Raw genomic sequence first — 23273 nt, 5'->3', positions numbered from 1 at the left:
ATGTCTGAACCCTTCCTCTGATGTTAGGAGCTTAAAAGCTGAGGTAAGGTGAAAGGGAACACAAAATCTCAAAGTAAACTTTATTCAGAAGATAAAGTCAAAGGAAGCATAATGACATGACCGCTTGGCCGAGCGGCCATTTTCCAACCACCAGTAAGCAAGAGTAAACAATTATATAATAGATTCTCATGAGATGCATGAGGCAGCAAGGTAAAACTAGAACTGAGACAATAACTAATACAGCAACACTAGCAACGTACTAGTTATGCTAATAACTTTGAAACATTGAAATGGAACAGAATACAACACTCTCGTCTCCTATTAAATGTTAGCCTAAAATAATTTTTTGGGGTGCCACTATTGCTCTCTTGTGACAGCAGTCCGTTAACTCTTTAACTTGATGAGAATCAACTCTGCTGGTTGACGTCTACGCTGTGGGTCTACTCCTGGACTTCTTTCCCTATCCTGGGAGAGTGCATTTGAACTGTCATGGTTCATGTCCCATCCTGAACTTTTCTGATGTTTGGTAATTAATGACCAACTTAAAATCAATTTGCCTAATTGCACTTTTCAGTGTTAAATGCCTGATATTTATATAATTGACTCCACATTATTGTAGGAATTACCTTCCTCCACATTTTTATTTGCATTACCTTCCAATATATTCCCCTCATCATCTACACTTTGGGAGAACTCACATGCACCAGGAGATAAACCTTTGAAGGGTAATATGACATTGAAATTTGGAAAAGAAGGAAATTGTGAGCTACAGTCAGACAAACTCTCATTTTTTTATATCAACATTGTTATACAACTCTTTATCTAGAGAACATTAACCAACCATGGCTAATCTGCTCATGCTCCACCAAGAGAAACCTCTCAAAAACATAGACTCACCTTTTTGACATGATAGGGTGGCTTAATGTTGACACAATCCTCCACTTTCAGTCTGGAATCAGTGTACCCCAAATTCAACTTGCCACTCTTCACTGATTCAGAACTTCTTCAAAATTATCTTTGGTTTTGCGAAACTCCTCTTTAAGATTCAGTACAGGCAATTCCTGCTTAATCCATGAACGGTTAAGCACCATACCCTTAAGCATGGATAAGGGGCAAAACCTTGTGCACAAATTGGGAGAGGAGCAATAAGCCCAGAAGTTTTCTGCAACAACTTTCTTAACCTCAGCCTTATTAGATAAAGCCACCTGAACAGCCTCAACTATGACTCTATTAAACCTCTCAACCAGGTCATTCATGTGAGGAGAATAAAGAGACGTCATAACATGTGAAATCCCCTTATCCTTAAAAACGTTTGACTTTTCAGAGAATTAAATTGTTTACCATTATCAGTAACAATACTAGAAGGCAGACCTTCTCTGAGGAAACATTCACTTAGAAATTGTATTGTTGTGCTGTAGCGCCATGGACCCTAATTGAGCTCTACCCTTTATCATGCCTTGGCTTCATCCATTTGGTTCTCCGATGAACGGTGACGAGAGGGGCCAGACAAAGGAGATCCAAACTCCAGTTAGGCTTTGAGAACCAGGAACGGATCACTGACACAATATCGATTGAAAAAATATCGTCCTACAAAAAATCGACGTTGGAATATCGGAGACAAGAATATCAACAGCCTTGCTACAACATGGTAAGTACGAAAATATCTAAACCAAAATATAGATGTTAAAAATATCGTAATTAAAAATATCGTTTTTTTTAAAATAAAAAAAGTGTAAAATAAAGTAAATAATAGTTATAAACCAAATAAACATAGTTAAAATATTTAATAATGTTTCAAATTAATACATAATACATATACAATAATATAACATTAATTAAACATATGCATAAAAATTATAATATATACTTACTTAATAATACGTTTTAATAATTATTGTAATAACTTATATATCATTAAAAAGTATTATAAATTACAAATGCATCTACACACATAAAACAATAACATAAATAAAAAGTAAATAATTATATTTAATAAATTAAAAACATTAAATATACTTTCAGTATTTTCAAAATTAATAATATACTACATTATCAAAAATAAAACTAATAATATTAAATAGCTAAATAAATAAAACTACTATTCAAAGTCCAAAAAACACTACAGTAAGGATAACATTGGATAGAGTAACACTTGAAATTACTATTCCAACTTCAGAAAATGCAACAGTAGGGAAAGCGTTGGATAGTGTATGGGTAAAAATTACTATTCCAACTCCAGAGGGAGCAACAGTAGGGAAAGCGTTGGATAGCATAGGGATTAGAATTACTATTCCAACTTCAGAGGACGCAACAGTAGAGAAAGCGTTGGATAGTGTAGGGGTAAAAATTAATATTCCAACTCCAGAGGGTGCTACAGTAGGGAAAGCGTTGGATAGCGTAGGGGTAAAAATTTATATTCTAACTCCAGAGGGCAACAGTAGGGAAAGCATTGGATAGCGTAGGGGTAAAAATTACTATTCCAACTCCAGAGGGTGCAACAGTAGGTAAAATGTTGGATAGCGTGGGGGTAAAAATTACTATTCCAGCTCCAGAGGGTGCTACAGTAGGGAAAGCGTTGGATAGAGTAGGGGTTAGAATTACTATTCTAACTCCAGAGCGGGCAACAGTAGGGAAAGCGTTGGATAGCGTAGGGGTAAAAATTACTATTCCAACTCCCGAGGGGGCAACAGTAGGGTAAGCACTGGATATCGTAGGGGTAAAAATTACTATTCCAGCTCCAGAGGGTGCTACAGTAGGGAAAACGTTGGATAGCGTAAAATTTAAATATTACATACTTATAAATAATTTTTGTATTTAAAATAATAAATAATTTAATTTTTTAATAACTCTACATCATTTACAAATACCCATTAATAATTATTAAAAACATAATTACAATTGAATAATTAATTAACAATAAATTAACAACACATTAACAATAAATACCAATAAATATTCATTATTAAATATTAGTCACCAAATAATAAATATTGAACAATAAAGTATTTTCATTACAAAAAAATATTAATTATTTAAAAGTAATTCACAATAAAAAAATATTAAACAATGCAATTGTTTTTCATACTTACCAAATAATACTTTTTATGAAACATTGATTGCCAATTAATTAAAAATATTTTCCAATTAATACAAATTAATTACCAATTAAGAATAGTAATTGTCAATCAACAAAATTAATTACCAATTAAAAAAATAATTACCAATTTTTTTTTTGCCAATTAAAAACATTAATTACCAATTAAAAAAATTTATTATCAATTAAAATAATGAATTGCCAATTAATAATTAATTAAAAATAAAGTAATTATCCATATCAACAAATAAAAAGAAATCATTAATTAATTAAAATTAAATTACTTCCCACCCAATTCCCCTATAAACCCACAACCCACTACAGAAATAAACACAAAAATTAATTAAAAATGATTTAGAATTCCTAAAAATTAATAATTAATTTAGTATATTTAAATTACTTCCCACCCTATTCCCCTATAAACCCACAACCCGCTCCGGTACTAAAACATAACATTTACTTAAAAATAACATTATTAATATATAAAAATAATACACATATAATCTAAAACAAGTAAAATACTTAACAAAAAATATTACACATACATAATAATATACATAACAATAATACAAATATCGATATTAGTAACTTCAATATTACATAGATATAGAAAAATCCGATATTACTTACCTTAGGGTCGATATTCTGTCCAACGATATTCTTGACCTCGATATTCTGTACCTTAGATATTTCCAACTCAATATTTTTGTAGGTCGATATTTCAAACTTGATATTTTGACTGTGCACCCCAGGAGCTGGGTAATGGACCTACAAACTCGTAATTAGATTCATATATAGATATATAACCCTAAAAACTAGGCTATATAAGTAAAGTATTATCACTGCCAGACCAAATCTCCAGAAGAAATTCATTCTAACTAGGATCATACAAACCAATAATTCAGATAGCGCTATGCAGCCGAATCATTATTAAAGGAGTAATTATATATTTATTTATTTTATTTATTTATTTAAGTTTTGTATAGCGCTAGCTAGACCCGAAGGTATCAGAGCGCTTCACAACAGAACAAATGAGTATCAACATAACAGGTAGGTCGAGCAGGGTAGGGAAAGAATGGGAAAGCATAGAGGAAGTAAATATCTATACATTGATAGCATGAAGGCAACATGGCGGAGAACAAGGGAGAGTCATCAGGTTCTCGCTAGGATAAACAGACAGTGAGCTATAGGAGTCAGACGGAGATTTTCTTTACAATCCAGCTCGCTCCAGAAAGAAGGTTTTTAGTAGTGTCTTGAATTTTATGAAGGAGGTTGTCATCCTGATGTGTGCGGGAATGGAGTTCCATATTTTAGGAGCATTTCCCGCAAAGGACCTGTTAGATCTTTTGCGTTTCTGTGATTTCAGAGGTATGAGTAGGAGCGTGTTGGAGCTTCTGAGGGTCCTGGACTGACCGGCTCTCTTGAGTTTATTGGCCAGATATTCCGGTTTACCAATATGCAGGGCTTTGTGTGTGAGGCAGGCTGTGCGGAAGTTGGCTTGGTGATTAATCGGAAGCCATTTCAAGTCCTTGAGAGCCGGGGAGATGTGCTCAAATTTCTTAGTTCCTGTGACCATTCTAGCTGCTGCATTCAGGGTAGCCGTCAGAGGACCAAGGTGCGATTTGGCTGTCAGAGTAGCAATGCCATAGTCGATCCTGGAGAGTACCAGTGCCTGAGTGGCCTGTTTCAGGTCTTTCAAGGGGAGGAAGGGCTTAAGTTTGTAAAGAAGTATCAGGTTAAGGAAAGCACTTTTGGCAGTTTTAGAGATGTGTTCCTTCATGTCCAGTTGTGGGTCCAGAGTGATCCCCAGTGATTTGACGGAGGTTGTAGGAACAAGAGGAACATTGAGGGCGTTTAAAGCTTTGAGCCATTCGAGTATTTGGGGATTTTCATTTTTGTTTGAGATGAGGAGCACTTCTGTCTTTTCTTCATTAAGTTTGAGGTGGTTGGATGAGAGCCAGTATTGTACCTTTGTGAGAGTGTCATTTAGTCTGTGGATGTCTGCAATCGAATTGGTTTCCAGGTAGAGTTGTGTGTCATCTGCATAGAGGTGAAAAGGGATGTTGGTGTTCCTTAGAATTTTAGTGAGGGGCTCCATGTAGATGTTGAAAAGTTGTGGATAGAGTACTGACCCCTGTGGTACTCCTCTAGTAATGGGGAGGGGGTCCGAGTTGTAGCTTTTAATTTTAATAGTTTGAGTGCGGTTGTTAAGAAAGGAGGCGAACCATTTGAGAACAGTTTTATCCAGACCCGCTCTCTTCTGAAGGACATTGAGTAGTAGGTTGTGATCCACTGTGTCGAATGCTGCCGAGAGGTCTAAGAGGATGAGGAGGCTACATTGGTTGGAGTCGAGAGACATGTGCAGGTCATCCATCACATTGAGGATTGCGGTTTCTGTGCTGCAGCCCTTTCTGAACCCAGATTGGTGTGGGTCAAGAAGATTCAAGATCTCCAGGTGTTGTGTTATCTGAGATAACACGCATTTTTCCAAGATTTTCGATAAGAGCGGCAGGTTTGACACTGGTCTGAAGTTGTTCAGGACCGTAGGGTCGAGGCCAGGTTTTTTTAGGAGTGGCGTGACTTGACCTAGTTTAAGGCAGTCAGGAATTGAACCATCGCTCAAGGAGCTGTTGATAATCTTGGCCCAGATGGGGGCTAGAGTAAGTTTCAGGTCTTTCGTCAGTCTCGAGGGCAGCTGATCGAGTGAGTGCGACGAGGGATTAGCGATGGCAATGAGATCGCTTATCGCTTCGGTTTTGATGGGTTGGAAGGAAGACCAGCGAGTTGTTGCCGTTGAAGAACTAGGGTGGATCGAAGCAGTAGGGTGCAACTCTGAAAGAGCGGAAAGATTGCTGCATGATCGGTCAATTGAGGCAATTTTTTCGTTGAAGAAGTTAGCAAAGTCGTCGCACTGGGATTTGGACGCAGTTAAGCTATCTGACATGGGTATGGAGGTTTGGTTTCTGATGATATTGAAGAGTTCTTTGGGGCGGTTTTTGGCCTCATCTAGAGCAGAGCAGAAGAAGGATGATTTTTTTTTCTTGATATGATTGAGGTAGGCTTTGCGGGCTGTTTTGAGTTGGTCCCGGTTAAGGGCAGTGGGGTTGTTTCTCCAGGATCTTTCCGTGGCTCTTAGGAGTCTGCGTTCATCATTGATGTCAGTGGAGAACCAAGACCTGGAGGGAATGCTTCTGTTTTTTTTTAGTTTTCTAGGTGCCATCTGGTCCAGGACACACTCTAGGTTGGAGTGATAGAGCGAGGTAAGATCCGTGGTTGAGAGGAGCTCTGTCGAGCTCGGGAGGAGAGAACTGATGGCATCTTGTAACTTGTCTAGGGGGACTTTCGCTAAGTTTCTGACCCACTTGGGGGAGGTTTGGGTGGGTGGGAGGAAAAGAGCCGGGAGGTTGATATGAAAGAGGATGGCATGGTGGTCGGACCAGTCCACGGGGATGATGTGGTCAATGGAGATTATAAAGTTCAGGCATTTAAGACTGAAAAGTGCAATTAGGCAAATTGATTTCAAGTTGGTCATTAATTACCAAAACTCAGAAAAGTTCAGGATGGGACATGAACCATGACAGTTCAAATGCACTCTCCCAGGATACGGAAAGAAGTCCAGGAGTAGACCCACAGCGTAGACGTCAACCAGCAGAGAAGTGATGTGCAATAGAATGTCCGAGAGAGATGTGATGTGCCTTTCCGTCATGTCAATGTATAATATAATCCACAAGTTCCGGGGTGACTGCTCCTGGGTCTCCTCATCTGGTCAGACCACTCGGTCCATTAGTCAGTTCCTATAGGGTGACTGTCATGCAACATAAAGAAGACACATATTATAGCAAAAAGTTGGTGATCACCATGTAAGTTGTTGAACCACCCACTGTATATCACTTTCAAACAATAGTCCTTTTGAAAAAGCACAGGAGAAAGTTCAAGAGGACAGTTTCCCATGGCAAATGTTCCCAAAGTAGCAAAATTGTTGCAAACAGCTTGAGAATGTGAATGGGATCTCTCCCTATGAGATATAGGGGCCCATTAGGATGTCGGGCGGATTGCCTCCTCCAGGGTAGCGGTGGCCACCGCCACCCTGGCGGAGGCAATCCGCCCGACATCCTTCCCTGCATTCCCCCCGCCATATTACAATGGCTGAGGGGACCGCAGCGGTGGGAAACACCGCCCGCCTGTTTTCTGCCCCGGTCGCCTTGTGGCCGGGGCGGAAAAGGGATAACGTGGTGGCGTTGTCTATCAGACACCGCCAGCCATATTATAATGGGCATTTTTCAATGCCTTTCGCCACGGAAAGGCAGGCGGACTTCACTCTGGGGGCCCTCTGCGGGCCCCCAGAGTGAAGCACAGTAGGGGGGTGCACACGGGGGGGTACCTATGGTACCCCCCTGCATTTGCATAATCAAAGCGGCAGGCACCGCGCGGTGCCTGCCGCTTTCATCATGCAAATGCTGCAATGCATTTTCAGCATTGTGGCGGGCGGTGCAGAGAGCACCGCCTGCCACAATGCTGAAAATACAGGATGTGCCCGCCACTGTGGCGGGCACATCCTAATGGCACTCCCGGGACCCCCGCCCTTAAGGCGGGCGGTCCCGTTTTCCGATAGGGTGCCGCCATCCTAATGTGCCCCATAGTTTTTTTCTCCACATTATTAAGCCTTTCCATGAGAGCAAAATCAAGCAAAGTAAGAAAAATGCAGGCCTACATTGAATCTGGTTCATGAAATATAGAATAAAATAATGGAAATATTCATTTAATTTATAACCCTTGGGATTTTATATATATCTTTTAACTTATTTGCATTCATAAAGTATATTAGTTTAGTTATAAATAGCACACGTAACTATGACATATTACTGCATTTTCAAAGTACCAACGTATAAAATTATTTCACAACATTAATTATTAATATCGTTTTTAGTGATTCACATTAGTACATGAATGAAGATTATTCCCTGAAAATGTCAGACCCTTTGAAGTTAGTATAAACGTGCGGAACCATTTTTCTTATCTCACTTGGTGCAAAAATTCACATGTGCAAAACATAAAGTTTAGAATGAGACTCCCAAAAATACAGATAATGTCAACTAAATTACATTAATTTTCATAAAGCCTTCAACCACAGATTATTATTACAAAAGTGAAATTAGGTGAATCTTATAGACTAATTAAATTCATCCCTTAACAATTTCTATTATGTTCTGAAAAGATACCCCAATACTAGTAAATAAAGTACAATCTATGGGGCCGATTAGGATGGCGGACGGACTTTGTCCCTCCGCCATCCTGTCGTGGCAAGGGACCGTCCGCCATAATGGCGGAGGTCCCGTGCGTCTAATTAGGATGCACCCGCCACAGTGGCGGGTGCAACCCGCATTTTTGACATTGCGGCAGGCGGTGCTGAAAGCACCGCCCGCCGCAATGCTAAAATTGCATGTTGTGCGTTTCAAAGCACAACATGACAGGCACCGCGCGGTGCCTGCCATGTTGTACTTTGAAATGCAGGGGGGTACCATAGGTACCTCCCATGTGCACCCCCCAATCGCCCCTTCACCCTGGGGGCCTGCAACGGGCCCCCAAAGCAAAGACTGTATGCCTTTCCCGTGGAAAGCCATAGGACCGCAGGCATCGTAATATGGTTGGCGGTGTCTCGCAGACACCGCCACCATATGTACGCACTTTTTCCGCCGGTCGCGAAGGCGACTGGCGGAAAAGCGGCGGACGGTCTTCCCGTCCGCCGCAGACCCCCCAGCCATCCTAATGTGGCGGGGGGCATTTCAGGGAGGATGGCGGACGGATTGCCCCCGCCAGGCCGGCGGTTGAAAGTACATGGTGAAGGAAGGGTGCTGAGAGGGGGTTGAGAGGTGGCAAGATCCTCGATGCACCCTCAAGGAGGAACTGGCAGAGATTGCGCTGGAAGACTCAGAAAAAGCTCCAGATCAACTCAGAGAGTGGTGGTGCAACGGGATGGGTCCTTGGAGCTGGAGGGGGCTCACTCAATAAGCGAGGGCAGGAGTTCCCCCAGGATAGAATTGGAGACCCAAAGGGCTGAACAGGACGCTGCCAGAGCGCTGGTCGAGGAGGTGACAGCCACGGGTTCGGACAGGAGCATGGGCGAGGGTATCGAGGACACCCCACAGTAAACAGATGCTGCATGAACATTCCAACAGAGGATACGGTGGTGAACAAAGTAACCCAGATACGGGTATTGTTGGGACACAATTGGTACCTTCACACTCTTGAGGGTGCGTGGGTTTGAAATCTGGGTGGGGGTCAATTTCTTTCCCCTCCCCCTTCCTAAGATCCTTGTGCTGGTGTGGGGTATCTGGATGGTTCAAGCATATGGTGCAGGTGGACGTTGTCTCTTGCCCCCTTCTGTACCCTCTTTTCTTTCTATTCCCTCTCTCCCTACTCCTGTATCTCTACTATTCTCTAAATCTCTTACCTGTCATTCTAACTCCTTTCTCTCTGGCGGGAGATCTTGTCTGACTGGGGAAGTGAGTGTTGAGGTGCTTGGCTTTGAGTGCCTGAGGTATGCATGGGAGTGATTGTCGATTGGGCTAGGGTGGGCTCAGCTGTTGGACCCCCGATGGTCTGCGCGGGGTAAATTGTTTATTGACCAGGGGAATTTAGATTATTGTGTACTGTATATTATTGTTCTTTTTTGTTAGAAATTTATGAAGAATATTTTTGTATATATATAAAAAAACTGTCTTTTTATAAAAAAAAGTGATGAATTATGTTGTTGTTGTAAAGAAATAAGACAACACCACCGAAAAAAAGTTACAAAAAAGAAGAAAATAATGAGGATAATTCAAATAAAATAAAAATGAAATAATCGAATGGATCATAATAGGCTATTTGCTTTTTTGGTCACCAACATTATATAATTGAGTAAATGACAGAAATGTGATGCATAACTGTATGGCCGCTGAGGGAAAATTTTGTTTGTCTTCCATGATACTTTCTCCCCTCTCTTTCCCTGGCCTATTTGTATATTGAGGGGGTCCCATTACTTCTGCTGCTGCGCGGGGTACAACCCTTTTGTACCGATAGTGGAGAAAGGAGGAATGTTCATTGGTATTTGATATGTTGGAGTAAGTGTCTTGATGTCTGAATGGAGTGTGCGTGTGTTTTTGTTATTGTTGATATTTGCTTTTGGAGAGATGGGAACTGTGCTATGGTTACACAGATGTACAATTGGGGTGGAGGGGTTATGTTTGGGGATCATATGGGGATGCACATCAGTTTAAAACAGTGTCTAACCGGGGGTTGGAGTATTTTGACTTTCTAAATAGGGGGGTGTCTGGCAGCGACAGCATCAGCATGCAGGTCGGTTACATACAGGCTGAGGATGGTGTCATGGGGCACTATAGAACTATAACATGGAATGTGAGGGGGCTCAACTCGTTTATAAAGCGGTATAGAGTGCAGACATATTTATGGCGGCAGGTTACACAGGTGCCTATGCTACAGGAGACTCACCTGCTGGACGCGGAAATACAGAAACTCCACAAAAAAGAGGGGACAACTGTTCGCATCTACGTTCTCTTCCTATGCTATGGGGGTGGCCATCTGGATAGCTCCACAGACCCTGTTTAAGCTCCACAGCTGAAGTAGTGGTTAGATATGTAATAGTGCATGGTGATATGGATGATATGGAGGTATGGTTGGTGAATGTTTATGCCCCAAACATGGATTACACTGACTTCTTTGGTGAGCTGGAGAATCGGTTACTGCCATTCAGGTCAGGTCAGGTCAAAATCAACTTTATTCGACTGTTAAGTGCAAGTATATACAAAAATGAGATAACATTTTTATTGATATTCCCGTGGTATGGGCGGGTGACTGATTGCGTCCTTGATGGTGCACTGGACAGGCACCGCCCCAAACACCACATTAAGCCGAATATGTCAGTGGCCCTGAGAGGGGTGATAAACAGGCTTCAGTTTGTGGATATTTGACACGAAACGCGACCTGAAGAACAACAGTATACGTGTTACACCCGGCCTGTGCGGTATATAGCAGACTTAACAGATTTCTGCTTTCTCATGAGTTGTGTGGGTAGCGTGGGTGGGGTTACGGTAGTGGGCCTCTTCCTATCGGATCATGCCCCTGTGCTGTTAGAAAGGGAACCTGAGAGAGTTAGGCAGAAGATTCCCAATATGGAGATTGCAATCACAGGCGTTAAAAGCCCGAGTATTCAGCGATGAACTCTGGAAAACAGTATCAGATTAATTCAGTGAGAACTGGTCTACTACCAGTACTAGGACTAATGAGTGGGATACTTTTAAAATAGTCACTAGGGTGGATTGCCTGTCCAGGGTGGGGGGCAGCAGGAAACGATTAGAGGCGGAGCTGAGTGGGGCTGAAGACATATTGGCTAGGCTACAACGTGAGGGGCACGCAACAGATCAGCCTTCAGATGCCCTCTTACAGTCACAGCCCTCTAGTGGGGGAGACCTGGGATTGACTGGATTGCTTGCCCCGCAGGGAATACGAGCAGCTACTGCATAGAGAAGGGGATAGGTTGGGTAGATTGCTTACGTGGTTGTTGAAGCGTGAATGCCCACCCCCGCTGATTCTTACACTACATCGTCCCGAGGGAGGCAATTGCGAATGCACAGATCGGTGTTAATGCAGTTGTATTTGCTCACCTGGCGAATACATATCACGAGAGAACGGGTGACGATAGCTCAGACGGGAGTGACTTCCTTTGGGGGGTACCGCTGCTGTGGCTTTCGGATGACCAGCGGGAGGACCTGGAGCTGCACTGCAACTGGAGGACCTTCAGGGAGCCTTGCGGGGATGGCCAGGTGCAAGGCACCTGGCCCGACAGTCTCCAAGTTGAATTTTATGAGGCGTATACTGATGTAATTCTTTGCTTCTGTTGGATATGCTGCGTTAGGCTAGGCAGGCTGGAGTCCTTCCCCACTCCATGCGTGATGCGCAGATTGTCATGCTCCCCAAACCTGACAGCGACCCTGAGGACCCTGTCGCATACAGGCCCTTGTCGATGCTGGGAGTGGTGGCTAAGTTACTGGCCATAGTTCTGGCTCTCAGACTACGAAGAGTGGTCAACTCATTGGTGCATGAGGACCAATGCGGGTTCATGCCTGGGAGAGGAACACACATGAACCTACATAGACATGTCCTCCACTCGGTTGCACACACAAACCTCAGGGCGGCAGTACTTGCCCTGGATATATGGTGGGACTACCTCTGAGAAGTACTGTGAAGGATGAGGTTTGTGAGCAAGTACATAGCCTGGGTCAAACTGCTATACCGCAAAGCGATGGCCAGAGTGCAGACAGGTACGCACGTGTCGGATACTATAGAGGTTAGATGGGGCACACGGCAGGGGTGTCCAATATCCCTGCTGCAGTTCGCTCTGGCTATGGAGCCTTTGGCGGTACACTTGTGTAGGGATATGGTCCCATTGGGTCTAGAGGTAGACGGTCGTACTCATGTGGTTTCCATGTATGCTGATGATGCTCTTCTCTATCTGTGTGAGCCAGAAGGGAATATCTCAGCGGCCCGCGAAATACTAAATTCATTTGGGGCTTCTTCTGGCCTCCGCATTAATTGCCAGAAAACAATCTTGTTTCTGCTACCTGCATTGGCGCGGGGGGCAGTTCACGATCTCCCCGTAGTTGGCATGGATTGGAAGTGTGATCGCTTCCGGTACCTCGGAATGCAGTTTGCCCATCGGCCGGAGTCCCAGTATGATCTGAACATGGGGAGGGTCCTCGATGGACTGCGGCCGTCGATAACGTTTTGTAAGAAGTTACCACTGTCAGTTATGGGGTGGGTGGCGGTATCAAAAATGGTACTATTGCTTCGCTGCCTCAACGTGCTCCAGAAGTCCTTTTGCAAAATCCCTAAGTCAACTTTCGACACACTGAACAGTCTCCTGACCTCCCTAGTCTGGGCTGGAAAGCGGAGCAAAGCCAAATTGGACATACCAAGACTAGACATGGATAGGGGTGCCCTAGAATTGCCAGACCTACGGCTATACCATATGGCTGGTCTGCTGCAATATGCCGCTCACTGGTGCATGGGGGAGCGCACGGTTGAGACGGATCTACTAGGGAGTTGGAACGAGGGGATGCAACTGCAGGAGGTCATAATTATGGGCTCTAGGGTCCCTAAAACATGCACACATATAATCCACTGGGTTACGGAGGTCTGGGAGAAAGCAGTGTCCTTGGTGGTCAGAAAGGTCCCATAGGCTAGCGCACTAATGCTGAGTTGGTTGAAGGGTTTCAAGAATATCCAAGAGGTCATGGATCTCTCGAAGTGGCACAAGGGGGGTTGTGGGACCGCAGGGGATCTATATCAGATCAGCACTTTCATGAACTTTCAGGAAGCTCAGGCATGGTTTCAGGTGCCACCGGGGCAATTCTGCTGTATGCCAAAATATCACGCACTGTACAAGTTGCAGACAACCTGGAGAGCCCTGCACATTGGTAACATTGCTAGACCCGGGCTCTAGTCGAGGGCTCATTTCCTGCATATGTAAGACATTAAAGGAGGACCGAGGTCGAATCTAGACATGATCAGGATGAGATGGGGCGACGACCTGCCCGTCCCATTGACAGACGGTGAGTGGAAGAGAGCACTGGCACAGGTAGCAGAAGCTGCGGGTAATGCACGGTTCAAGTTAATTCAGTTCTATTACCTACACCCCACATACCTGACCCTTCAGCGGCTAGCGCTGTTTTCCCCAGGGTTGTCTTCTGCGTGTCCGCCATGTGGCAAGGATCTCACCTTTTGGGCTAACACCCTGAGTGACTTCCTGTGAAGGGGAGGTGGCACCTCACTCTGTATTAGGCTGCTTTATTCCTATGCCTGAGAGTCATTCACACTACTCACCAATAAATTCGACTTAAGCATCAAGTCGGGTTTAATGCCACGACTAACTGCATACCTTACAGTACCCATCTCAGTAGTTGCATTCTGGAGTTAGCCGGACTAAGTGGTCAGCTGCTAAGTCTGTGTTCTCCAATGGGGCTGCTAACTCTTCCATAGCAAAACGACAATTTAGAAGTGTTGCTATCGGGACTTATGTATAAAATGTATGTCCTACTTAATACTATATAGCTCGCTGCCAAGGGCTTGATAGGCCTTCCTTACGAGAGACTTAAGTATATTGTTAAGGGAAGTGGGAGATTTGACATTCGTAATAATGGGAAAGTCGAACTAGCAGCTTTAAAACTGCCTTTCTTATCTGCAACTGCAGGCTGGGAGTAATTTTATATTTTGTCCCACACACGGTGGTACAATCAGTGATGCAGGCCTGGGTGGGCACTCTGCCGTACATGCCCTGGGTACCATATACTAGGGACTTATAAGTAAGTCAGCATCTGCCAATGGGGGTAGCCAACTCAACATTTACTTTGTAAGGGGTTAGAACACTTGCACTGAGGTCTGGTGCACTCTAAACTCTCAGTCGAAAAACCAGCAGCTAGTAGTCCAAGTAGGGGCAGAAAAGGGTAGGGGGGAACCTGCATAAAACCTTTTCCTTACAGGCATGAAAATCCCTGTAGAAAATAGAATATCTTGTTTGTTAATAGTATAACTAATTAGTTGAAATGGTGCTAATCAAGTTTCTAACTGAGGCACTGAATATTAACACATTTTTAAATACTTAATTTATTCCTTTGACCCCATCAACTAAATGTAAATTGCGCCCTAACCTTATTTTTATTGTGCTGTAATTTGTCATTAGTGAGGAATGTGATTGTGTAAATATTGACTATGAGGATAAAAAATTCATTGTACATTTAGTGTGGTTTCGAAATTCTTATGAATTAATGTACAGTGTGTTTGCTTTTGTTTTAAGAGCCCATGCTTGAAATGACCAAAGTTGGACAGATTCAATTTTGTAGTTTCTGGTGAATGTATTTGCCAGTCTTAACCCATATGCCTTTGAATTGTGTAGGACTGTAGGTGACACAGCAAATGAGTAGCTGCTCAATGTAAGATCCTTGTTTTTAACATCAACCTTTTTTCCCTTATACTCCCTGAAAAACTGGTGAGCCATTGGGTACTTTGCCGCTCTAATTGCACCATGCACATACCGACTTGCTATAGAGTTCAACTTGCAGTTGCTAATGTTGATGAACAGCTATAACCCAAAATTCTCATCTTTGTGTGTGCTTACCACACTGGCAGTGCCAACCTTTGTTATATATATTGCCTTACCTTTATACCACGAGCCCTTCCATACTTTGAATTTTCGTAATAGATAAATGAGTGTTTAGGCCATATACATTGTAAATGTAAATGTAAATGTATTGCGACTTATATAGCGCACGTATCACCCGAAGGTATCAAGGCGCTTGCTTAGGGAACCCGTCCTGGTATTGCCCTGTGAGATACCCCGGCTGGGTATCCACAAGGTGAAAGCCAGGCATCCCGCCGCGAGGGGCCGTAGTGGAGATTAAGCAAGCTATTGCCCAGAGTCGCAGAGTGTGACCCCATGAGTCGAGTAGGCACCGGAGCGAGAATTGTCGAGTCCGTGGAATTTTGAGCCCGAGACCCGCCGAGGCGGGGAATCGAACCCTGGTCCACGGCCGAGCTCAGCTTCCGGGTCTGCCGCCTCTAACCACTGAGCCACGCTTCCAACAATGTGCATTACATGTATTGGTTGTTTTTATAGTATGCTTCAAGACCATATGTTCATTTGGAGAGCTGGTGCTAAGGAAAATGAGTGTGCCAGAGAATCCTTACATGTTTTCTCTCATCTGACATTATGATCGCAAGGTTTATTTTTCTCAAAAATAACACTGTGGATGGTATGAATGAGCTATTCACAGCTCTCTCCATGACAAAGTAACTTTGTTGACATTCAAGATAGCAAGGCAGAGTGAATCTGACCTGGGCCAAACCAAGGTCATTAGTCCCATTTTGTGTCATACAATTTTCCGCAGAGAGACAAACAGCCAGATTCATCATTGAAAATTGCGCTCGCAAAGGGCCAGATTCTGAGAATCTGGCCCTTTGCGAGCGCAATTTTTACATTTGGGATTCATCATCCCAAATGCAAAAATCGCTAATAGCAAAATCGCAAAATTGCGATGAATTGCATTTAAGGAATCTCTATTTGAGATTCCTTAAATGCAATTCATGAAACATTTAAATATAGCGAATTCGCAATTTTGGGCCGCTATTTACCGCGAAGTCAAACCTCGTGGTAAATACCGGAAACTTAGAAAAATGCACTTAAGTGCATTTTTCTAAGTTGTATGTTACACACACATATGTCCTTGGGACATGTGTGTGCGTAACACCAGCGTCCAATGTCATTTCAGGGGTGCAACAGGGTGTCCTTTGGACACCCCTGCAGCCTTGAAATCGCATCCTTATTTGCGATTAGCAAATTGCTAATTGCAAATAAGGAGGCTGTAGGAATCACAATTTATTTTGCGATTTCTACATGAATCCCGATTTGCAAGTCCGTAATAGCGATTCCTTAATAATCGCTATTAAGGACTCGCAAATCGGGACCTTGATGAATCTGGGGGAAAGAGCCTTGTTTTGAGTTTGGCATATGGGATATTCTGTCAAAATGGACGAATACACTCTCTGTTGTATTACAAGTGCCTTAGGCTATAATACATTTGTAAAAGGGCAGAAAGGACATCTGCTACAGCTACTAGTGAAAGTCGATTTTGCTTGAGGCATGGATGTCTATGATAGGGGTGTCCAACATATGTCTAGGAGGCTGGATCCACCACTGACCTTCACAATATCCACAAAAATATATATTTGCATGCAATGGACCTGAATTTCCCAGTGCTCTGACATAGACCACATTTTAGTTAGGGAGATGTTGGATATCTGTCTAAAAGTGATAGATGTCCTGTCCACCCTGTTTAGAGTGCTTAGACCTTAATATATATATTCTAAAAGAGGGCGAGACAGGACGTCTAATATTCTTTGGCAGATGTCCGCATCTGCTGAACTCTAAATCCGCTCCTTTCTTGTGTGATATTCTGGATTTATTCCTGAATTCCAGCAGCTAGAGTTCTACAAGAGTAAGTCACACCTACTCATAGTATAATTTGTGTCCATAAGGCCCAATTAATCTATTAGGACCTCATGTACATATTCAGGGTTATTACTGATTATTATTCCAGATTACTGCTAGAATAGCAGTAATCTGGTACTTCTGTTTTTTACATTTTAACACCACTAACCCGTGTCTTCTTCACTATCTCCAGAGTTCCTTTTGTCATCTACATCGACTTCTCCCACTACCTGCTCTAATGCCACACTGTAATGCTACTGCAGTGGAAAACATCTGAGAGAGCTTGCTAATGATAATGATTTGAAGTTTTGTTTGCAATCTTGAACATCCTAGATTCTATCAGCATTTGTTGCAGTAATTGCGGTGCTCTTATTTTATTTTTACATTTTCTGTAATTTTTCATTTTTCTCTCTTCAGAATAAGACAGGACCCCACTGCATCTCTCATCTTATTATGGAAAGTCACAGCAAATGGATTTAAGCAGTGTTCCTTGATAGACGGCCGAAGTGTCACTCTACTTCAAGCTCTAGGTGGACTTGTTCTCTCTGAGGAAATGTTAGCACTGGGCAACAACTACTTTATTGGTGAGTGTATACAGCAAATCTGATATACTAGTCTCTATTACCTGTTGTAACAATGTTTGGATTCAAATTATGGTAGGTAATAATTGTTCAGATATATGGACATTTAATGCTTTTGGATCTGTTATGGTATGTATGGGTATTTGTGGATGATGACCATTGCTAGGCAGCATTAAGTACTGATGAACCCTGAGTTACTATTCGTCATCTTTTACAATGAAGAAGGATGTTCATTGGTGGTGAGTCCTATTGTGTGGAGATGTAGTGTTTTGTGAAAAGGTCAGTCTTCAGCCTGTTTCCAAATAAAAGGAGGGCTGGAAAGTTCTAATGTTGGCCGTGATGTCTCAGATCTTGAAAGCATAGAGAGCGAAGGCTTGTTTCTCTTTTCCTTTATGCTGTTTTTTGTTTGTAGTCCGTCAATGCCCTGGCTTCTGGTGTGGCACTGCCCACCTGAAAAGGTTAGTTTGAATAGAGATGTAAGTGTGAGTATATATTCTTCCTTCTTTAGGGATATTGAATAATATTAATTATGCTTTGAAAGCTTTACTTCCTGTTTATCCTAACCATTTACCAAGCAGACCAGTCCCCCAGTATTGGTTCATAAGGGTCGAAGGCATGCCCGATATTCAGGTTATATGCATACCATACGTCTGAATGCAATGTATCAATACAATTTGTGTACAGTTTACTTATTATGCTGAAAATCTTAAGTGCTCCAATCCTCCTGCCTGACTCTTGGAAATTACAGAATTCATGTAATTTACTCAAATGTGTTAACCAACCAGCTATCCGGAGCTAAAATGCCCCATTTGTATTGTGGGCTACCCAGTCAATATATATCAAAACATAAAATAAATATAGCGTATGTGTAATGTGTACATTCATCCCAAGTGTGACTCTTGGCACTCATAATACATAATGGATGTTTTCTGTGGGTTTTTAAAGCCAGCTGACCCAAGCATCACCACAGTAACCACCCACATATCACTTCATCTTGCTTCCATTATTTATGTCTGTGAAGATCACAGAATTCTCATTAAGAACTACAGTGCTAACTTAGATCACAGGAAGTGCCTGTCAGCACAAGGAACCCATGCTGCTGCACAAAACAGGTTTAGTCTTTCACTTTCATGGGCAGTAGGCACAATTTGAAAATAAAAATAATTCTTCTCTGCACTGCCACCGGAAGTAGAACTTAAGAACACCCGAAACATGGGCTTTAACCTTTTATGGCATTTTCAGGTGAATGTAGGTTGTTTTCAGTATGTGAGCATGTATATTAAAGTGTACAAGCGATCCGAATTATAATTGTATTTTGAAATAGCTACACTATGGTTCACATTAGCTCTCTCATAAGAAGGGATTGTGGTAATAAATTCATAGAACATGTTATGAATGCTGTAATATGGGTGGTAACTAGCAGAGCATGCACAGTTTTCTCATCAATAATTTCATTGTGAATGTTGGAGTGACTTTATCAATGGTGTCATAGAGATGTCTTGAGTGATGTTATATGCAAGGTAATTAGCAGTGCGTGGCGAGGGCGCGAGTTATAGGGACCTTAGAGCATAAGTTATAGTTACCATGGATAATATAACTGGTGAATTTCAGTGGTTTTGTACGTTCAACCCGTTGATCGTGGCGTGAATTCCGCCGCAGTGCGGGTGTTTTAATCAGTGGACATGGTTCAGACGGCCCCCGGCAGTCCTCCCCACATGCCCACCATTACATGCGATGACCGGCGGCCGTCCTCAGCATCGAACGCGTTAAAATGTTACTGGTCACTGAAATTGTCATATGTTCTGTCATTGCCTGAGCCTCCAGGTGTATTGGCACGATGTAAGTGAAGTCCTTTTAACAGCATTGGGCATGAACCTGGAGGTAAGTATAAGTTTAATTATGTTTGGGGATGTGTTAGAGGAAGAGACAAGGGTAATTCTGGGCAGGAAATGGAGGAACCTACTGTTTGTGATGATATTCTTAGCAATGAGTGACATTTGTATAAAGTGGATATCGCAACACCCTCCCTTAAGGAGGGAGTGGTTGGACTCAATACGAAGGGTCTGAAAGTTGCATGAAAATAGGGAGGGGATTAAGAAACTGAATTTCAGGGACATCTAGGATCAGAATTTTTTGTTTTGATAATATTACACTGGTGTTTTAATTTCGTTAAAACTGGTTCAGAAGTCCGATGATTAAGCTAATCGGCAAAAACTCCCGGGCTCCTAGGTTGAGGACTGGTTTTTCTAGACCTTTTCCCCGGGTCGGCCCTGAGGGAATAGGAAGAATGGATTCTGGTGGATTTTGGTCAAACTGCGGCACTGGTGTTACTTGACCTCAGTGCCGCGTTTGACACAGTCTCCCACGGGATATTACTACGGCGGCTAGAAGATGCAGGTGTCTCTGGCATGGCACTTGAATGGTTCCGGTCTTTTCTGGCAGACCGCTCATTTAGGGTCGCCACTTCGCCTTATGAGTCTAAGGCCTATCCTCTGGAACTGGGAGTTCCCCAGGGCTCGGCATTGAGTCCCACATTATTCAATCTTTATGTGCAGCCACTGGCTGCGGTCTGCAAGCTGTGGGGTATGACTGTTGTCTCCTACGCTGACGACACGCAACTGGCGGTTACTCTCAGTGGGAACTCTGGCCTCGATGCCCTTAGGTTTCGAAATGGTCTCTTGGCAGTGGCTGGTTGGTTGACAGCTAACTGTCTTCAGCTAAATGCAAAGAAAACGGAGGTCCTGATTGTGGGCAAGCATAGTAACCTCTGGGGTGATACTTGGTGGCCCCCAGAGTTAGGAATTACTCCCACTCCGGTCTCGGAGGTTAAAAATCTAGGTGTCTGGCTTGATCCAGCCCTTTCTTTCTGTGGCCACACAAAAAAAGTAGCAGCGACCTGTTTTGGGATTTTACGGGGCTTGAGGTCCGTGTTAAAAAATTTTGATGCCCCTACCAGGCAGTTGATCATTCAGGCAAGCATTTTGTCCCGACTTGATTATGCCAGTTCACTTCTGCTAGGGGCCAATCAAGCGGAAATTGTTCGGTTACAGCGTGTACAGAATGCTGCGGCCAGGGCCGTGGTAGGCCTACCGAGGTTCTGCTCTGCAAAAGGTACCATTCGTGCACTCCATTGGCTACCGATGGCGCAAAGGATTGATTTTAAGACCTTATGTCTCTATTTTAAGATTCTCAAGTTATCTTCCCCTCCGATTCTTGAGAAACTCCTCAATCCTTATGTCCCTTCACGATCTCTGAGGTCTCTTGGCCAGAATCTGGTGGTTGTCCCACGATTCAGGCTGTCCAGAGTTGGTGGACGTTTCTTCCGCATTTTAGCTGCCAAACTTTGGAATTCTCTTCCATGTCATATTCGTGCCCTCAATGACTTGTTTGAATTTAGGAGGGCTATCAAAACTTTTCTGTTTCCTCTCGTACCTTAGTATTTTATGCCTTGGGTTTTTCTGTTGTTCTCTGTGTGTTATGTTTCTTCTGCTTATCCTAAGCGCCGGGACGCCCCTTTGCTGGGGCAGCTGTGCGCTATAGAAGTTTTTGTTAACATAACATAACAATGGGGTTTTACTACCTGACCACTTTTCACCGGTTGGAGGTAGGAATGGTATCCTCCTGGTTTTCTTCATTTTAGCCTATGGAATGAACAAATGAGGACAAAAAACCCCCCAAAAAATGAAATTGTCACCTAAGTAAAAACTTTTTTTTTTTTTAGAGAATTGCTAGTCTTTTTTAAAGTGCACTAATATTTTCTTACCATACGTAAAGTCAACCACAGCTGTGCACGACCAAAGGACAAACCCTGTATCCAACCCCTCCTCACACGGTCTTCAGACGTGAGCAGCGGGGTTGGCCACGGCCAGGCTCTGTGGCCAACCCTCCCCCCTTGCAGGCAGCCAACCCCACACCATGCATGGCCTTTGGCCCTGCATCCAACCCATTAACACATCCTCTCTCCACAAGCCACTTTTGGGCCCCAGGGACCCATTTCCCAGACGCCAATTTTTCTAAAGGGTGGTGGGCATGTGGCCTTAGCACTTTCTGCTACTTAGATGTCTCAGGGCAGTAATGCGCTCTATAAATCCAGATAACATTATTAGGCCCCAGGAACGCCATCTGCTGGGGCAGCATGACATTCGTAAGGGGAGGGGGGCTGCGCAGCCCCCTCCACAAGCCTTAATAGGGGAGTGAACCCCCCTTCTTAGCCTTACTAGGCCCAGAAGAACCCATAGCCAGGGCTGATTTCCATAGTAAAGGGGAAAGGGGCACACAACCCCTATTCTCAATCCTTAAAAGGCCCCAAGGACTACATCCCCCAGGGCACATTGTCATTATAAAGGGGAGGGGGCCACATGGCACCCCTCTTCAAACCCGTTGTGGCCTTGTGTGCCCCATTCCCCAGGGCCTCTCTTAATTATAGTTGGGTACCGCAGGACCCCTGTTGACCCAGCCTACTGCTGCAGAGTGCAGCAGCTGGCATTGTTCCAGCGTGGAGGGAGCAGCTATTCATACTTCTCCTACTGGGCCGAAGCATGCTTGAATCTCTCGCCGGCAGGGAGCAAACTTGCCTTCCATGCACACAATCCTACAGACAGTGAAGGGTTGTTTGCTCCCACCCAGTGGGAGATTACAAAATGGTCCTGCAAGACGGCAGCAAACATGACCTACCTGCACTGGTGTTGGCAGTTAAACTACTGTGTCCCAGGGAAGGCCTCTCCGGGACACAGAAACTAAGCCGGCCCCAGGGGAATGGGTCCTCAAGGATTTTTAAGGCTTGTGTTGGGTGGCCGCGCTGCCCTCACACCTTTTTTGTGGAATTCGGCCCTGAGGGATGGAGTCCCTATGGCTTACTAAGGCCCAGGGAGGTGGGACGGCCTGCCCCACCGCTTTTAATATGCATTTCATCACCCCCCCCCCGGAGCCTGGGATCCCTGGGGCCTAATAATGCTTTGGGTGGGTGACATATGACGCCCCTTTAATTATTTCTTAAGATGGCTGCTGCCACATTGTTGATGTGGTGGCAGCCTATCAAATCTCAGCAGGAGATCTTTTGGCTCCACGGAGCCTCCGATGCGTGAAATATACAACATTTTGTAGCACTAATTGCTCAGAAACTTTTGAACAGAACTACACCAAATCACAAAAAGCACACTTTCTGGACCAAGATCGAGCTTTCTGCCAAATTTGGTGTAAATCCATTCAGTGATTGGACTGTAGATGTGTCTAAAGTTCATATGGAAAAATGAATGGGGAAAATGTGTTGTGTGGACCCCTTTTTTCTCTGCCCATGCTTGACTCAACACCCCAAAACTTTCCAGTAAAGAGCTGAGGTGGAAGTACTGTTTTGGGGAAAGTCTTGTGAAGATTCTTCGAACAGCACCACAGTAATTAGGAAAACAAAAAATAGCTTAACGTGTTTCTACCTATAACTACCCAGTGGCAACCGCCACTTGGATATATATAGAGATGAAAATTAGATTGAACTATATCATGACATACATAACTAAAACGCACACCTTTCTCATATTTGAGAAACAACAGGTTTGAATCT

The 23273-nt window shown here is 43.5% G+C and overlaps 1 protein-coding gene across 1 annotated transcript in view; it reads left to right on the top strand.

Moving 5' to 3' along the window:
- Window positions 1-23273, top strand: part of DNER (delta/notch like EGF repeat containing) — a 1147135-nt gene that overhangs the window by 451828 nt on the left and 672034 nt on the right. The window contains exon 4 of the mRNA XM_078668148.1: window positions 17553-17719. Coding sequence (XP_078524274.1) covers window positions 17553-17719 — 167 coding nt within the window. The remainder of the gene's footprint in view (window positions 1-17552; window positions 17720-23273) is intronic.

This window comes from Lissotriton helveticus, chromosome 11 (assembly GCF_964261635.1).
Source record: "Lissotriton helveticus chromosome 11, aLisHel1.1, whole genome shotgun sequence".
Lineage (NCBI taxonomy): Eukaryota > Metazoa > Chordata > Amphibia > Caudata > Salamandridae > Lissotriton > Lissotriton helveticus.
The sequence above is the reverse complement of the archived record's forward strand: the minus strand, read 5'-3'. Positions and strand labels throughout refer to the sequence as shown.